At 49.0% G+C, this 18,178-nt stretch overlaps 1 protein-coding gene across 1 annotated transcript in view; it reads right to left on the reverse strand.

Moving 5' to 3' along the window:
* Positions 1-18,178, reverse strand: part of DYSF (dysferlin) — a 303,950-nt gene that overhangs the window by 49,578 nt on the left and 236,194 nt on the right. The window contains exons 43-48 of the mRNA XM_074951962.1: positions 14,120-14,218; positions 12,139-12,267; positions 7,571-7,726; positions 5,438-5,529; positions 2,213-2,383; positions 1,385-1,527 (exon numbers count right to left, since the gene is read on the reverse strand). Of these exons, the coding sequence (XP_074808063.1) occupies positions 1,385-1,527; positions 2,213-2,383; positions 5,438-5,529; positions 7,571-7,726; positions 12,139-12,267; positions 14,120-14,218 (790 nt within the window). The remainder of the gene's footprint in view (positions 1-1,384; positions 1,528-2,212; positions 2,384-5,437; positions 5,530-7,570; positions 7,727-12,138; positions 12,268-14,119; positions 14,219-18,178) is intronic.

Raw genomic sequence — 18,178 nt, forward strand, 5'->3', positions numbered from 1 at the left:
ATGCCCCGCCAGGTTCACATCTGACACTGCTCTGCACACACAGCTGGTTTCCAGATCTCGCTGAGGTCAAACCCCCAAGCTTTGTTCTGGTTTTGAAGTGATTGCCATTAAAAGAAAGCAAGGTGAAAGGCAGGCTGGGGTGGGGAGAGACGAGCCCCCCTCAGCTTAACACCTCTCCAGCACTTGGCGAAAACCTGATGCAGAGCAGGAGGCTGTGAAGAAGTGGCTGCTTCCTAGCTCCTTCCAAGCGGGGTCTGTGTAGCAAAACCCTAACACATTTGGGAGTGCTTTGTATCTCTGCTGCATACCCCAGGCCGCTGCACCACTCTCAGCCCGTGCAAGCAAAGCACAGCTGCGTGATCACACAACCCTTTGCGCTTGTCAGACCTCATGAGGAAACTGACACCTTTCAGCACCCCTACATATTTGCATGGTGCGATTTCGCCTCTTCGGCTGGACAGAAATGCACCGTTTTGAGTCCAAAGAGGAGGAATTCCACCCTCCTGGCAAGATGGTGAATCCTGGTAGATTTCAACCATGCACAGAAATGCCATTCGTGTGTATACCACAGCGGATTGCCCTCGAAATCAGAGATGGCCACCTGGGCACACACGGTTGTAGCTGCAATGCTACTGCCTTTTAAGCTGTATGATGATAAAGGTAAGGGTGTGTTACGCTGGCCTGGTGTATGTGATATTGTCGCCCTCTCGTGGCTATACCCAGCAAGTCCAGCAGCCTGCTACCTCCATGCTGTGGCAGATTTTCTGCAACTCAAGGGATAAAGGCCTGCATTTGTGCAGCTGAAGGCCCAGGCTCTAATTCCTCCTGATGAGAGTGGTGTCTATATGCGTTTGGCCATGGTTTGCTACAGTTACAGAAGGTATTAAGCTGATGGAAGGATGGCCTTGTGGTTAAGGCATTGAACTGGAGTTCTGGGTTCAATTCTTGAGTATACCACAGAATCCCTACAGCACCTTGGTAAAGTCACTTCATCTCTCTGTTCCACCTCTGTAAAAGGAACAGGACCATTCGTCCTTTCTCCCACTCTTGGGCTGTCTAATCTGTTTAGCCGGTGAGCTCTTTGGGGCAGGGACTGGCCCTATGTGTATGTACAGTGCCTAGCACAATAGGGCCTCAATCTGTGCTGCAGTTCGAGGAGCTGATAGGAGCAATCCAGATTCTATAATGCTGGTGGCTCCTTTGGGCTGGCCATGTGGGTTTTCAGATCAGAGACAACATGAGCTGAAGCTGTCACTGTAAATCAGCTCGACTGTTCATCTTCACCCATCAGTTTCGCTACCCTGTTTCACATTCTGCCAGTCTCCAGTGCAATAATCAGGAGGGGGAGTGGGAAAGGTTTATGGATGTGAGGAGACTCCTTTACCGAACTCAGAGAGGATGTACTCCTGTTCCCTGAATATGACCCGGTCTGGCTTGTAGATGGGAGCTTTGCAGTTGCGTTGCAGGGAGAAGAGATGGAGCAGTTGGGAAGGCCGGAGCTGGTCTCGCCACTGGTTGGGTCCAGAACTGAAGCGAGACGTTAGTAAGAACAAAGTGTTGTAAAATACACCCCACCTCCAAGGGCCACGACTGTTCCTGGGGCAACTGCCGGGGCTGCGGCAGAACTGCGGCGGGGGCGAATGAGGCCAGGATATTTTTTAAAGAAACCCAAACTGAACTCTAAGAGCCAGCAAGGAGCTGCGGGTGGAAGCAGCACGGCGGGAGAGGAGCTGTTCCAGGGGACAGACCTAGGCACAGTGGGATCCTCGTTATGGCCTTACACAGCACATTTCACCCTGCCTGCGGGTGAATCTCCCACAGAATAGGCAGAGGAAACCTCAGGCTGGACCTGACCGTCTCCCAGGGGAGATGGGGGGAGCCCCATTGGCTGAGACATTTCAAGCTGTAGGGACTTCCCCCATCCCAATATCTGCAGGATGACCCTGGTTTTGGCAGGGTGACTCCCACGTGCTCGTGGCAAGCCCTTGGGGTTTTGGGACCAGCCACGCAGGGCCCAGGAGGCATCGCATGGCGTGACGGTGATGTTCTGACACAAAGCTCCCCTGGGAGCGCCTCTCCTGGGCATGTCAGTGTGCTGATACCACAACAGATGTAGGTGCCCAGGATGGTGCTGGGTATCTTCCCTCCTTGACCCAGCCACGTCTCCCCGACAGGCCAGTTCAGTGCCACCTGAGCTATCAGAAGTACCTACATGCAGTAGGTCTGGGGCAGGCCGCACCGGGCACCGAATTTTGACAGGAACCGGTTCTCCAGGTCTATGACGGTCTCGCCAATCTTCTCATCCTTCGACAAGAGGTCATAGTCGTAGAGAGTGACCTTCAGGTCCTTCTCCAAAGGCAGAGTGCAGGTCAGCTCAAACATCCTGTGGAAAGGGGAAAAGCAAGAGAGTGTCAGGGATCAGGGCCTGCAGCCAAGCCAGTCTTTGGGCAGCTGGCCTGGCGTCGGCTGCCTGACGGGTGCACCTCCCGACTGGTGAGAAGAGGCAGCAGACCGGCTCTTAAGCCCAGCAGCAGCAGTTCAGTGGCTGCTCAAAGCACTTGCCCAGCGTTGCGATAGCTCCTGTGCCTGCTTGTTCCCAGCCTTCATACAGGTAACCCGGTCCTGTTCCTCAGCTCCGACTCCTCACCTGTGACCCTGGCTCTGGCACCTGGCCTCTGACTCCGGTTCTGACCCTGGGCTCCAATTCCTGATTAGCGACTCCTGCTCCAGCCATGAGGCACAACCACCCACGACAGAGAGAAGAACTGGGGGCGAGTGGCTTTCCCCGGGGTCTGTTGTTGATCACCTCGTAGGACAGACAAGCCAGTGGAAACAGACCTCACGTCTTCCACCCTCTATCACATGACAGAACAACGCAGGCTTATCGGCCTGCCTGTCTCACCACTGCCTCACCGTGGCTGATCAGAGCAGTGAGCTACTGGACTGGGCCATGGGAGACCCTGGTTCTATGCCCAGGTCAGCTGCTGACATTCTGTGTGACTTTGAGCAAGACTGCTTTCCCTCCCTGTGCCTCACTTTCCCAATCCACAAAATGGGAATGGTCCTGACTCGCTTTGCGATCTACAGATGGAAAGCAACTAGAGGAGAGCTGGGGATCACTCGTGAATAGTGGCCCCAGAATAATAAGCGAACAGAATGTTGGGAATCATTAAGAAAGGGACAGATAATAAAACAGAAAATCTCATGTTGCCTCTATATAAATCCCTGATATGCCCACACCTTGAATACTGAGTGCAGATGTGGTCACCCCATCTCAAAAAAGATATACTGGAATTGGAAAAGGTTCAGAAAAGGGCAACAAAAATTATTAGGGGTATGGAACGGCTGCTGTATGAGGAGAGATTAATAAGAGTTGGACTGTTCAGCTTGGAAAAGAGATGACTAAGGGGGGAGATGCTAGAGGGCTATAAAGTCGTGACTGGCGTGGAGAAAGTATGAGAAGGAGTAAATAACACTTCCTTCTTTAAACACAAAAACTAGGGGTCACCAAGTTAAATTAGCAGGTTTAAAACAAGCAAAAGGAAGTATTTCTTCACACAATGCACAGTCAACCTGTGGAACTCCTTCCTAGAGGATGTTGTGAAGGCCAAGACTATAACCGGGTTAAAAATAGGTTCATCTATGGCTATTAGCCAGGACGGGCAGGAACGGTGTCCCTAGCCTTTGTTTGCCAGAAGCTGGGAATGGGCGACAGGGGACGGATCACTTGATGATTCCCTGTTCTGTTCATTCCCCCTGGGGCACCTGGCATTGGCCACTGTCGGAAGACAGGAGACTGGGCTAGATGGACCATTGGTCTGACCCAGTATGGCCGTTCTTATGTTCTTATAATACCTTACTTTAAAATGTGGGGTGGGAGGGTGTCTTTCTTCCAGAAGCATCCCAAAGAATTTCCTAAACTCTCTGGCTCAGCTCCCCAGCTGGTGTAAATCGGTGTAGCTCCATTGGAGTCACTGGGGCCAAATCCTCAGCTGATGTAAACTGATAGAGCTCTGCTGAAGTCAATGGAGATGGTCCTCACTCTCCCTTTACATCATATACACACATGCACATGCATTAGGATGGGCCTTGTTCTCATCTCACTCACGCTGGCCTTACCTCACTGATCTTCACTGACTTCCATGTGGAGTCAGTCCTGGTTTACACCGAAGGCCAGGATCTGGCCCATTGTGTCTGGGAGTCACTTCACCTGCAGCTGAAACGTGGCTGCCTCCACGGTGGAATGCGATGCCCTTTTAACAGCGCTCCCACCACTCTGCAGCAGCTTTTAGGAGGGGAAGTGAGTGATTGTGCCTCCCATTAAAGCAGCAGGAGGAATTCAGGTCAGCAAATCGTAATTGGCCAAGCTGGAAAACAGCCAGGATCCCAGGGTTATTCTTGTGAAATGGGAGCTTTAATAGGCATGAGCAGCCGGGACCTGGGTTTTCCGTCTCGTCTTCGCGACGGGGTGGTAGGTGCAGAACTCTGTCTAGACTGGTCTTTGGCTGGAAGCCAAGCCTGGCAAAAGAGACCCTACCCTCGGCTTGAGGAGCTTGCTGTGGACAGCCGAGTTCATATTATTACATGTATCATGGTAGCATCTAATGCCCTAACTGAGAGCAGATCAGCATTGTGTTATGGGCCATTCAAACACATAGTAAAAGGATGGCCCATGAGCTGAAGGCCTTATAGCGCTAAAGACACAATGCAGATAACTGACGGAGGTCTATAACATCATGAAAGGTGTGGAGAAAGTGAGCAAGGAAGTGTTATTTACCCCTTCGCATAACACACAAACCAGGGTGACCTGATGAAATTAACAGGCAGCGGGCTTAAAACAAACATAAGGCAGTACTTCTTCACACAACGCACAGCCAACCTGTGGAATTGGTTGCCAGGGGATGTTTTAAAGGCCAAAAGTATAACCAGGTTCAAAAACGAATGAGATAAGTTCATGGAGGATGGGTTTATCAATGGCTGTTAGCCAAGATGATCAGAGATGCAAAACTATGCTCCCTAAACCTCTGACTGCCAGATGCTGGGACTAGATGACAGGGGATGGATCACTCAGTAACCACCCTGGTCTGTTCATTCCCTTTGAAGCAGCTGGCACCGGCCACTGTCGGAAGCCAGGATGCTGGGCTAGATGGACCACTGGCCTGACTCAGGACGGCCGTTCTTATGTAGCATTATTACCGCTATTTCACAGACAAAGAACAGAGAGTAAATGACTCGCCCAGGATCACACAGAGTCAGGAACTGAACTAAAACCTTGCAAGTCCCAAAGCACTGCCTTAGTCACAAGACCATCTGTGCTCTCTGACACCAGCCTTTGCCTTCCTCTCCCTTTCCTGCTCTTTCTGGTCTGCTTGTGATTCTGCCTTGGGAGGCAAGTCCCACCATCCCCATCTGGAACTGAAGCGAAAGAGAAACGTACTTTCCGAAGACAGGCTCCAGCGTGCATGGGATGTAATTGTCCTGGTCATTTATGGATTTCTTTCCCACCAAAATCTTCACATAGGGGTCACACTACAGAGACAGGAGGAAAGAAACAACAGAGGAGGTGGGGCTGCTATAGACTCATCTTCAACAACAATACTAATCACTAAGGAGCAGATTCTGCCACCCTTAGTCATATGGATCAACCCCTTATTCCATGAACAGACCCTTGAGTAACACCCCACATCAGCAAGGGGGGGCGGAATCTGGCCCTTTGCTGTTCAGAACAAATTCCCAAAGGTGCTAGCGCTGGCTGATCCAGCTGCGACCCCTGTGCCAGGCCTTGCATGCGCACGGACAGGCAGTGGGGATGAGCAACCGAGGGGGCAGCATGGAAGGGGCTTAACAGAGTTGCCTTGAAGATCTCATTACCCCACAGGCGCCGACTCCATGGGTGCTCTGGGGCTCAAGCACCCATGGGGAAAAAATAGTGGGTGATCAGCCCCCACCAGCCACCACTGATTGGCAGGGTCGCCAATCAGCTGTTTGGCGGCTGGGGGAGGCACTTGGGGGAGGGCGGAGAGCAGTGAGTGGCGAGGTCCTCAAGGGAGGGTTGGAGCAGGGGCAGGAAGAGACGGAGCAAGGGTGTGGCCTCTGGGAAGGGGGCAAAGTGAGGCGGGGCCTCAAGGCGGAGCAGGGGTGGAGCACCCCTGGGGAAAAATCAAAGTCATTGCTTATGTAACACCGACAGACCTTGGTCGTCAGTGGGCAGGATTGAACCTGGGATCTCTGGAGCTAAATGCGTGAACCTCTACTGCATGAGCTAAAAGCCACGTGACCTTTAGCTAACGCTGTAGCAGACTCATGAAGCTCTAAGTCGTCTTGGTGCCACTAGATGGGACAGAGCACCACACCCAGAAGGTTTGTGGGTTACACTATGCATGACCCCACTCTTAAAGGGACACATCCCCTTACTTTGTTTCAGATCAGCAAATGGCCTTCTCCCAGGGAGATAATAGCCAGGGACTCCAGTGTGGAGGGGAAGAACCCATGCTGAGATCCTCAGGGCGTTTTCACTGTCCCACAAGTTTTTTACAAGGAAAGGATGGAGAAGCCCTCGGTTAGCTAAGTCAGAAGACGTAACTCAAAGACACACAAGGAGCACAGGCACTGAGTAAGAAGCGGCCAGTTTTCTCCTGGCTGCATCAGGCAGGAAGAATCAGAGCATGCTGGGAAGGGGAGATGGTTGAACCTTTAATGATTTCTTTTTTTGACAGAAAATGGCTTTCCCACCCAAAACACTTCTGATTTCACTGAAATTCTTTGAAGGAAAGTTCCTCTATGGAAAGGAAAGTTTTCGTTTCGTTTCAGTTTTTGAAAACTGAAAAAAAAAAAATCGATTTTCATTTTTGGTTTTTCCTCCCTTTCCTTCTCTCCATTTTTTAACTATTTCCAGGGCGAGGGGGGAGGGAGTTTCAGAAAATGTTTTTTGTCATTTTTAAAAGCAGAAACAAAATGGAAATTTTTCGTTTGAACCAAAAACAATTTTCTTTTCATTTTAAATTTTTGTCCAAAAAAAAATAAAAAGTGTGTTTCTGAAGATCTCTGCAAAAAAAATTTTTTTGAAGGTAATTTTTGCTTCCTTTGAAATTTTGGCCAGAAATGAATTTGGATATTGCATCCCGCCCTATTGAAAAGCCCAACAACAATACAGGAGAGCTTAGGCCCTGGGGCTTCAGAACCATGGAAAAGGCACTTTGAAGAGCAAGTTGGTGTTAGTTTCTTCCTAGATGCCAAGGCCAGAAAAGTGAGTGACAGGGGGAGGGGGCAGAGAGAAGCAAGCAGGGTTGGGGTCTTGGGGGGAAGAGGCGTCACAAGAGCGGGGTCTCGGAGGAAGAGGCAGTGTGAGGGCGTGGCCTCGGGGAAAGGGGCGGAACAAGGGCAGGGCCTCAGGGGGAATGGGTGGTACAAGGGCGAGGCCCCAGGGAGAAGGGATGGTTCAGGCACCTGTGCCCCCTCCCCCATTTTTTAGGGTGTTTCTGCCACCCTGACACAGGCCATGGAATTCCACTCCGCGATTTCCGTCCTCAGCCTCATTGCCACATCTCCCAGATGCTCCCCTGAAGGATACCTTTCCATTGGAGTCCTTGGGTTGCAAGTCAAAGGCACGGATGATGTAGACCCTGATGAGACACTCCTGGGGTCCTTTGGCTGGGAGCTGATGGAACTGGCGTGGTGGGACCGGCACACTTGGGTCATCCGGGAGGGGGTACATTTTGAACGAGCCCTGAAAAGACATTGAGCATCCACATGTGTGCCCATATGGGCGTGTTACACTACAAATGCTAACAGCTGGCAACTGTGTGACTGAACTCAGGGCAAATCAGTGCAATGCTGCTTGTGTACCACCACATCCCCAGGCAGGACGTCAGCAGGAAGGATGGAACCTCAGAATCCTTACGTGTACCCTTCTGCTGCCTGAGCTAAAGAGACAGCAAGCTCCGCAACTTCTTTCTGTGTCCCGCACACCACCAGAGGGGGACAGAGTGCCACACTGAATGCAGGCGCGATCCTTCACTTCCTGTCCTAAAGCTGTTAAACAGCCGCGGTGTTTCAACCCAGAGGGGGCCGCGAGTCAGTAGTAGATTGGTAAAGTGATGCCAAAGGGTAAGTCTACGCTGCAGTTAGACACCCATGGCTGGCCCATGCCAGCTGACTCGGGCACGCAAGAGGGGCCTTCCCCCTTAGCAGAGTCCTAGAGCCCAGATGCCAGCCCAGGCCTGAACGTCTATACCACAGTTAAACAGCCCCTTAGCCCAGAGCCCTGCAAGCCTGCACGGGCCAGTCGCAGGTGTCTAATTGCAGTGTAGACATATCCTATATGCTCTTAATTACTATGCAAGGAACATCTGAGGCTGAATTACTTAGACCTTGATTCTCATTTACGCTGCTGTCATTTGTCCCCTTACGCTGCCAGAACGGTGCAAAGGACCATTAGTGCAAATGAGAACTGAGCTCTTAATATTTTTAAGGAGCCGAGATCCTCAGATGAAAAGGTGCTTTACATGCACAAAGCATCATTTGCTACAGAGCCATTCAAAGAGAGACCAGTGGAGCGAGTGCCCTGAAGGGACTGGCTCCGAGCACTTGCATAGACAGCCTGGCAGCTCTCTCACACACATGCTGTCCCCACCCCAGGGAAGAAAGATGCGCCATTGTTTTGACCCAGTCAGCCACAGGCAGTGCTGACTCCAGATGTGATTTTCCACACGGATTATGTCTAAGCCTGTATCGGTTCAGAATGTGGCCATCGCCAGGGGATAAGGCAGTCAGACCTTGCTCTGATTGCGTTTGTTTGTACACTGTTATGACCAGTTCTCCATGGGGGTGCTAATAATAAATCTTTCATCCTAATAAGCACCAATCCAGTCTGCTTCTACAAAACCTTTCATTCGGCAGGATCCCAAAGTGCTCTGGTGACAGCGTACAATGCACGTTCTCTCTCCCACACACACTATGGAGAATCACTTGCCCACCACTGAAATGCTGCCCCCTCTAAGTGAAACACAGCAGCTGCCCTCTGCCAGCCACACTACAGTGGTGTTAAGTGCAACTTCTTCTTACTTAGATTGTAAGAACTTTGGGACAGGGATTGTCTGTTTGTTCTCTGTTTGTACAGCTCCTAGCACAATGGGGTGGAGCAGACCAGGGCTTCTAGGTGCTATTGTAATACAAATAAATAGGCCATTGCATCAAGACTTTAACATCTTATCCATAACATGGGCTCTAGAGGTGACCTGGGGTTTGTTCACACTTAGCCATGGAAGTGTTTGATTTTTATCGGTAAATGCCGATAAACATCGATTTCACCGGACACACAGAAACCAACAAAAAATATTTCCATTGATAATAATCTAAATTTACAGACAGGCCAAGTAAGAAAAATGCTGCTACAATTTTGACAAATGATGTCAGAGAGACAAGGTGGGTCAGGTTTTTATTGAACCAACGTCCGTTGGTGAGACAGGCTTTTGAGACACACCAGGTGTGTCTACACAACAACTAGCATCCTGCAGTTGGCCCATGCCAGCCAACTCGAGCTCACGGGACTCGGGCTTTGGGGCTGTTTCATTGCTGTGTAGGTGTCTGGGCTCTGGATGGAGGACCTTGCGAAGTGCGAGGGTCCCAGAGCTCAGGTTCCAGCCCAAGCCGGAAGGTCTACATAGCAGTGAAACAGTCCCACAGCCCGAGACCCGTGAGCCCAAGTCAGCGGGCATGGGCTAGCTGCAGATTTTTCTTTGCTGTGTAGACAGACCTAAGGAGCACTTCTTCAGGTCTGGGAAAGGTACACCCAGCGTCACAGCAAAAGGCAAGGTGGAACAGATTGTTTAGCATAAATAGTTAGCACATATTGTAAGGGATCATTCAAGGTGAAGTGGTCCATTAACGCTCCTGTTGTCACAGGACAAAAAGAGGGGGTTAGTGGGTTACGGATTGTTGTAATAAACCAGAAATCCAGCGTCTCTCTTCCGTCTGTGATTTTAAGGGCAGGTCTACGCGAGAAATGTGCATCATGTGCCACTACACCAGTGCAGCTGTGCTGCTGTCGTGCTTCTAGTGAGGACAGGAGAGAGCTCTCCCATCAGCTTCACAACTCCACCTCCGCCAGAGGCGGTAGCTGTGTCAGTGGGAGACGTCTACACCAGCGCTTAGGTCTGTATAACGACGTTGCTCAGAAGTATGGATTATTCACCCACCTGAGCTCAGCGACATAGCTGTCTCAGAGTAATTCCACAGTGGAGACCAAGGCTTAGTGTTTTGTAGCCGTCTTTTGAAAGTGTTGTGCAGGTTTCCTCTGAGGATGAGGACTGAGAGGTCAGATGCAGAGCGATCGCTTCGTGAAAAGTGTTCGCCCACAGGTGATGGGTTGCTTTTGTCTTTTATCATTTTTCTGTGTGAGTTCATTTGAGAGCACAGTGACTGTCTGGTTTCACCCACATGGTGACTATTGGGGCATTTAGTGCACTGGATGAGGTATGGAACATGTTGGGATGGACATGTGTAGGATGAAGGGATCTTGAAAGGTGTGTTGTGGGGGTGCTGATCGTTGTAGCAGTGACGATATGTCTGCAGGTTTTACTCTGTTGTTCTGGCAGGGTCTGGTGCCGCTCTGAGTTGGTTGTCAGGTACCACCCCACCCTGGAACCTATATAGGGTTTCATCAAACAACTACAACCCATACTGGGTGGGTACTCCATCCTAAAAGAAATCTTTCCTGAACCCCCACTTCTGGCCTTAAAACAACCCCCCAACCTCTGCAAGCTCATCCTCAGAAGCAAGCTCCCCACAGACCAGGACATGCCAACTCAAAGCAGCACCAAGCCTTGCTAGAACAAGATACAAAACCTGCAGCCATATCTCCCCTGCTACAGTGATCAACACCAATGATTCATTACTCTGCTAGACACAAAAACCCACGGACTGAACAGAGACACTGGATTTCTGGCTTATTACAACAACCTGTAACCCACTAACACTCCTCTTTTTGACCTCTGACTGCAGAGGTGCTAACGGGCCATTCTACTTCGAATGGTCCCTTACAATATGTGCTAACTACTTATGCTAAACAATCTGTTCCACCTTGCCTTTATCTGCGAGGCTGGGAGTACTTTTCCCAGGCCTCAAGAAGAGCTCTGTGTGGTTCCAAAGCTTGTCTCTCACCACCAGAAGTTGGTCCAATAAAAGATATTTCCTCACCCTCCTTGTCTCTCTAATATTCGGGGGCCGACACAGCTACAACTACACTGCACACGACAGTGCCATCTGTCTTGGATGGTTTCGACACAAGCAACCCTGCGTCTTGGCAGGGGGTTAGACTAGCTGACCCTCGCGGTCCCTTCTAACCCTATGATTCTATGACATACAATGTCGACAGATTGTGTTTTAACTATTATAAAGCTTTAACTTTTGTCATCTCCTTGTCTCTTGTCATTAAATGATTATCTGACACCCTCATCGTCTGGCCCTCCATACTTCCCTGCAACTGTGAAACTTTAAACTGATAAAAATGAAAATAAATGCTTCCAACCCATAACTTCACGCAACTGTGAACATTTCAGTAAATAAAAATAGGGCGGGGGGGGGGGGCAGGGGGGACAAACAAAATAAGCATTGACATTAGCTGCCAAAATTATTAAAAAAAATAAAAATCAAATTCTGCCAAGCCTCGCTCTATTGTAATCACAGGGTGTCATTGCAACTCGAACAATCATAGCCCACCTAGCTTTGAACCAGCGAGCTCAGACACGGGTGCAGTGAAGCCACTGTACAAAGCCACCTGGAACCCTGGGTAATTATTCATGGGGTTAGCCCTTGCTGAACGAGCTTCCACGGCTTCACTGCTCTGCGACCTACACTAGCTAAATTAGAGCTAGCTGGGGTAGGTCTACATGAGCTGAAATCACACCCTGTGTTTGCAGCGTAGACACACGCATCGCATCCAGCATGTTAAGCACCAACTCTTGTCTGCTCTGCCCTCTGCAACGTTCCCAACTTCTGTCAGGCCCGGGGTCCAACAGATCCTTCCCTGCTTTATAACAAAGAAATATTCACGGGCAGGCGCTAGAGGGATTCGCTGCTAGTTTCCAATTGACTATTGCTAGGTCAAGTGACTCTGGGTATAAAGAGTGGCCGTCGGACCTTGAATTCCCCCACCACGGAGGGATCTTCGTTAACGTCCTGTGTTCTGCCGCGGTAGAGCTTGAAGGTGTGGCAGAAGTCAGAGAGCCTCTCAAATTCCTCCATATTCTCCAGCTCTGTCTCGTAGACCTAAGGAGGAAAACCCCTCTGAGTAAAAGGATAAATTTCACCCATAAAGTACAAGACGCACACCATCTGCAGAATACCATGGATGCCTCTGTATTGCCTTACTCCCAGAGCCCTAAAGAAAGTCTTTCAGATCACTATGGTAACAATGACCTTTCATGGAGCCCTTAGACATTGTCTGCAGACCCGCCCCCTAGGGGTCCGCAGACCACAGGTTGAAACCACTGACCTAGACTGTCCCTTGAGGCCAATGTGGGATTGTCACTCTCCAAGCACTCTGAGGTTTTAAATGACTCAGGGTATGCCCTGAATGCAATTAGATATCTGCATGTCAGCTGACTTGGGCTCATGGGGCTGGCCAATTGAGGTGAAGATGTTTGGGCTTGGGCTGCAGCCTGGGCTCTGGGACCCTCCCCGCTAGCACGGGCCTAGAGTCTGGGATGCATCCTGAGCCTGACCCACACACACAACAATGCAACAGCCCCTTAGCCCAAGCCCCGAGAGCCTAAGTCAATTGGCACAGACCAGCTGTGGGTTATTAATTCCAGTGTAGACCTATCCTCAAGGAACAGGGCTCCCGCTGCTTCCCCATGGAGGGTTTTTCATAGCCCAAGGGATCGCACCATTCCTGGCAGTCAGGCGATGATTTCTCTGTTTTAAATTCAACAGGGGTTGTTATGATATACTCGTCACTGTGGGATTGAGGATTTCATTCATCCCTCTTGTACTAGCCTTAACAATTCCTCTCCTTCCTTGGGGTACACACTCTCCTAGGCAGGTCATTTGTTCGGTTATAAACCAGACAGTCCTCTTTTTGGGTGGTTAGTTGTTCCCAGCCCAGTGCTGAAACTAAACCAGACATGGTTTTGTCCAATATCCAATGGGGGATGCTATTTTGAAAGCGTGCCACTGCGCCCCCACTGGTGTGACCTCGCAAACGCCATGCATGTGAGATCACGCCGGCGGGGGCAGGCCCATTGGTACAAGAATGACGAGTATTCTGGGAATGCATGAGTGGCCACCCCACACTCTTCTAATACTTGTAGACTGGTAGCTCCCTGCCACACCCAGCCCATAAGCCTCGACGCTGCAAACAGCTACTTGTGCGTATAGCTGGTCAAAAATTGTCCAGCTGTTGAAACTGTTTTTCATCAGAAATATGGCTTTTCAACAAACAAAATTTTTCTGAACAATGTTTGTTTGCTGGAGGAAATTTGGATTTTTCACCCAAAAAAAGGGAACACCCCTAAAGAGAAATACTTCAGTTAAGGAAGAGTGCCTTGGTGCCTCATGAGACTTGTAGTTCAATTGTCTCATGTCCCCCTTCTCTTCTATGGGCTGGGCTCCCCAGCCAGACTACATCCCCCATGACCAAGGACTCCCATGATGCACTGCCACCCTTCTCCAAGAGGGGAGACTGTGCATTATGGGACATGCAGTCCGACCAGGGAGCCGGGTCTATAGAGGAGATTGGAAGCATGAGACACAGAAACTACAGCTTCCATGAGGCACCCTGGCAGCATTTCTAAATTTAAATATTTTGGTTGTCGGCCAAAATGTCTAGTACTTTAATTTTGTCCAAAAAAAGTTTTGGGTTTTTTTGGGAGGGGCTGGGAGAGGGCTCCACAACCAGCTCCACCCATGTGCTTAACTTTACACATGGGAGTCATGCCACGTCCCAAGGACCCAACCCAGCTCCCGTTGAAATCAACAGCAAAACTCCCACTGATGTCAGAATCAAGTCTGGAAAAAACACCCCTCTACTGGCGCTCCCCTTTTAAAATAAATCTCACTCCACAGACAACCAGTATCAGCCAGCTGCTGCAAGGCCTCAGGCACAAGGAGATGAAGTTACCTTCATTGTGTCAAAGCCCTTCTCTAAGTAGCCGCCGCATTTCTCTCTTTCCCCTGTTGAAGCATAGAACTTGCTCCACCAGTCGATGAACTCTTCCTCCTGGAGGAGGGGGAAAAAAATTAAGTATCTCCATTGGGAAACCACCCGGCGAAAACCACGCCATTTAACGTAATCGCTATGGTTGATATTCACCCCTGTGCACAGAGCCAGCACAAAACCCATGCACCCAGTGGGTGTTACACGTTCCCCTTTGGGCCTGAGCCACAGAACAGCGAGGCTGTGGCCTTGTCTACACTAAACAGGCTCTTCTGATACAGCTCAACCAGTGTAGCTACATCAGCAGAGCCCCCTGGTGAGGACGCAGTGTGTGTCAACAGACAGAGTTTTCCTGCCGGCATAGTAACACCACCTCCCCAAATGACTTTAGCTATGCCCAAAAAAGCACTCTTGTCAGCATCGCTGCATCCACACCTTGCCACTGTAGCTATGTTGGCGAGGGGGTGTGGTTTTTACACACTCCCGACCAGCCAAACTCAGTAGTTTGGACTTGATAAGTTACAGAACCTGGCTCTTTAGCCCAAGCTGTATAGAGTCTTTCTTTTAGCTCTGAGGGTCCCTGGTTGCTGGGTCAATCCCCAGTATGGTGGCCAAGACAGAGGTTGTCAGACAACACTTAGGCATTCAGGACTCTAAGTAGTGCCTAAACCTCTCTGCACAGCGGTGAATCTCACCCCAGGAGTGGGTCAAAGATGTTCTGGAGAAGAAGCCATCAGAATTTGTTTCCAGATGGCAGCTTTTTGCCAATCTTGGTGGCCCTCCGCTGAGGATCTCCATGTAGAAGGAAGGACGGGTTATAATAATAGCCCCCAGACCAACAGGGCCACATGTCTCAGAATGCTGAGGATATGTACTGGAATATCTCATAAATAAAACCTACCCCCAACTCTAAGCTTAGGTTGTAAACTTTCTGGGGATGGAACTGCATTTTTGTTCTGTTTGTACAGCGCCTAGCACAAGGGGGCCAAGGTCCATGCCTGGGTCTCCTAGACACTACCGTCGTATTAACTAGATCCCTTGAAACAAACCTTGACCCCAAGAAATTCCACCTCTCTCTAGACGAACGTAACAACCATGCAGATCTATACAATAAACAGAAATCACCAATCCCATAAGCTTAGACTTTTGAAAGTGAATGGCAGGACACTCAAAGCCAGTAAGGAGATTGCACCTCATCAGTTATGTAAACTGGGAGGGCTAATGGGCTTTCAGGACTGCGGATATTATTCCAAGGAGAAAGCTGGCTGTCGGGTTCAGAAAATATGTATTATTTTATTATAAGTGCACAATTTTGAAATTTATGCAAGCAAAGATGAAGGGGCTTTGACCGTGATTCATGAAACATTCCTGAAAACTAATGATGTCTTATTTTAGAAGTCCACAAAATTCCATCACACTGACCTAATGGAGGAATCATAGTAGAGGTTTATTGGATTTAGATTTTAAGCCAACAGTGCAGGCTTCAAATTGCTGTCTTGAATAGACAGTGTCTTTAATCGCAATATTACATAAATTAGCTCTGAGGCCTCTGCTGCCTCCTTTTTTTTAAGTCTTGCCTTTCATCACTCCCCTTGTTTTATTGTTTAAAAATCTACGTCCTAACCAACCTGGCTTTATTATGACATTCCACAGGTACCAAGTTACAAAGAAAGCACTTAAACTAATCTCACGACTTACCCACGGTATCTTCTGCAGCCCCAAGACAAAGCATTTGGTTAGATATTTTTGCTGGTTTCTACTGATGTTACAAAAAGAAGAAGAAGAAAAGAAAAAAAGCCAGAGGAAGCAGCTGGAATGTTAATAGCGAAGGACATTAATCGTTTTGCCTGCAAATGGAAAAGCCAGTTAAAGCAAAGGACCCAACACGCAAGTGACTGGCTAGGGGGATTTGATTTAATCATAAGGCAACAGCCAAAAGCACTTTAAGAGTCTTATCTGGGAAGCCAGGCTGCGTACTGATCAGAGGGCAGGACTGGGAGTCTGGGTTTCTATTTCCAGCTCGGCTACTGACTCAGCAGGGGTGGAATCCATCTCCTGGGCAGAGATCCAGCATCGGGCCAAGGAGTCACTGGAGTCGCACTTAACCCGACAGCAGATATAAGTGGGACATTTACCATGTGCTGGGCCTCTGTCCTTGGGTACATGGCCATGGGCAAGTCACTTGGGCTGAGACTTTTCACAGCTGGATGCCTCAAGTCAGCACCATGATCCATAGACAGACACCGCAGTAAGGCCCTGATTCTGATGGAAGCTTTACCAATGATAACAGCAAGCAACAGATCAAGCCCTAAGTGGCTTAATTTTTCAGACATGCTGAGCAGTCACGACTCCCATGGCTGCCAGGGGAATTCACTGCTCTGTGCCTCCATTTTGGCCTCCCCGATCGGTAAAATGGGGATAATCTTTACCTACCTCACAGCGATGCTCAGGGGAATTGGTTAATGTCTAGAAAGTGCTGAGATCCCTGCATAAGAGGCACTAAAGAAGAGCAACACATGAATCTATTTAGCTCATCCTATTTAGCTTAACAAAGAGAAGGTCATGGGGTGACTCGATCCCAGTCTATAAATACCTACATGGGCTATTTAACAATGATATTTAACAATGGGCTCTTCAGTCTAGTGGGCAGAGGTCTAACATGATCCAATGGCTGGAAGTTGAAGCTGGACAAATTCAGACTGGACATTTTTCACAGTGAGTTTAATTAATCACTGGAACAACTTACCAAAGGTGGCGGTGGATTCTCCATCCCTGGCAATTTTTAAATCAAAAGATCTGCTCTAGTTCAAATAGGAATTAATACAGGGAAATCCCCTGGCCTGCGTTATGCAGGAGGTCAGGTTAGATTTTCACAGCGGTCCCTTCTCACTTTACAATCTAACAATCCATTTTATTTTACCAAGTGACATATCGGAAGGGAGTACTGTGATAAGGCAAAATGAAGGGTTATGTTAAAGAGAAATTAATTCACATTCTAAGAAGGTCTAATAAATAACAGCGTTTTACAAACACATGGCCCTTTGCAGCAGAGGATCTCTAAGCCTTTTTGAGACTAAGGCCTTGATTCAGCAAAGCGCTCAAGTATGTGCTTAATTTTAATCACAGTATTGAAGTCTATGGGATTTAAGTCTAAACTTAAATTCCTTCCTGAATCAGGGCTCAAATTCAGCCCTGTGGAAAGGGCCAGCCAAAGGCATATGTGCCCTTAAATCCTACTTAAGCCCTCAAAATAAGACTTAAAAGGGACTTAAAAGAGCACATGGTCTTTGTGCAGGCCCTCGCATAGGTGTGTGTTTCACTCTACAGATGTGAATGAGGTAAACCTCACAACCTCCTCTGAGATAGATCAGTATCATTATTAGAGCTGGTTGGATGGCTTTTTGATAGACAGGCTAAGGGACTTGCCCAAAACCATACAGGGAGTCAGTAGCAGGGCCAGCAATACAACCCAGGAGCCTTGATATGCAGTCCCCTGCTTTAACCATTAGACCCCACTCCTCCCTGTATGAGTACGCTTAATTACGGTGCTAATAAGTAAACAGTAATGTTAAAGAGACAAAAATCAGTTCTTTGCTTTCCAACCTACCAAAGTCTAACATCAGATGGATGTGTTTCCCGTTATGGGGGATGGCATGTGTGAGACCTAACGCTGGATGGGAACACAGATTGTGTTAGGGCTCCGTAGGGCCAGGCCAGGAGATGTTGTGGCTTACTCTTAAATGATCATCCATGCAGGCAATTCTTTAACTGCTCTGTGTGAAATCCCCCCCCACACACACACACACAAGAAAAGCTCCCATTCACTGTTAAAAGCAGTGTCACACATAGCCCTCACCCTCAAGCATCATGCAGCAGGTTACCCCTATGCATTGAAAATCTCAGGGCTGGAGGTTACAGCCCTGGGACAGGGCATGGAGGCATATCAACCACACTGATGTCAACAGAGTTACACCAGTGATGAATCTGGCCCATGGACCAGACCCCTGATCCTAGAAGATTCCC

The sequence above is a fragment of the Natator depressus genome, chromosome 4 (genome assembly GCF_965152275.1).
Source record: "Natator depressus isolate rNatDep1 chromosome 4, rNatDep2.hap1, whole genome shotgun sequence".
Classification (NCBI taxonomy): domain Eukaryota; kingdom Metazoa; phylum Chordata; order Testudines; family Cheloniidae; genus Natator; species Natator depressus.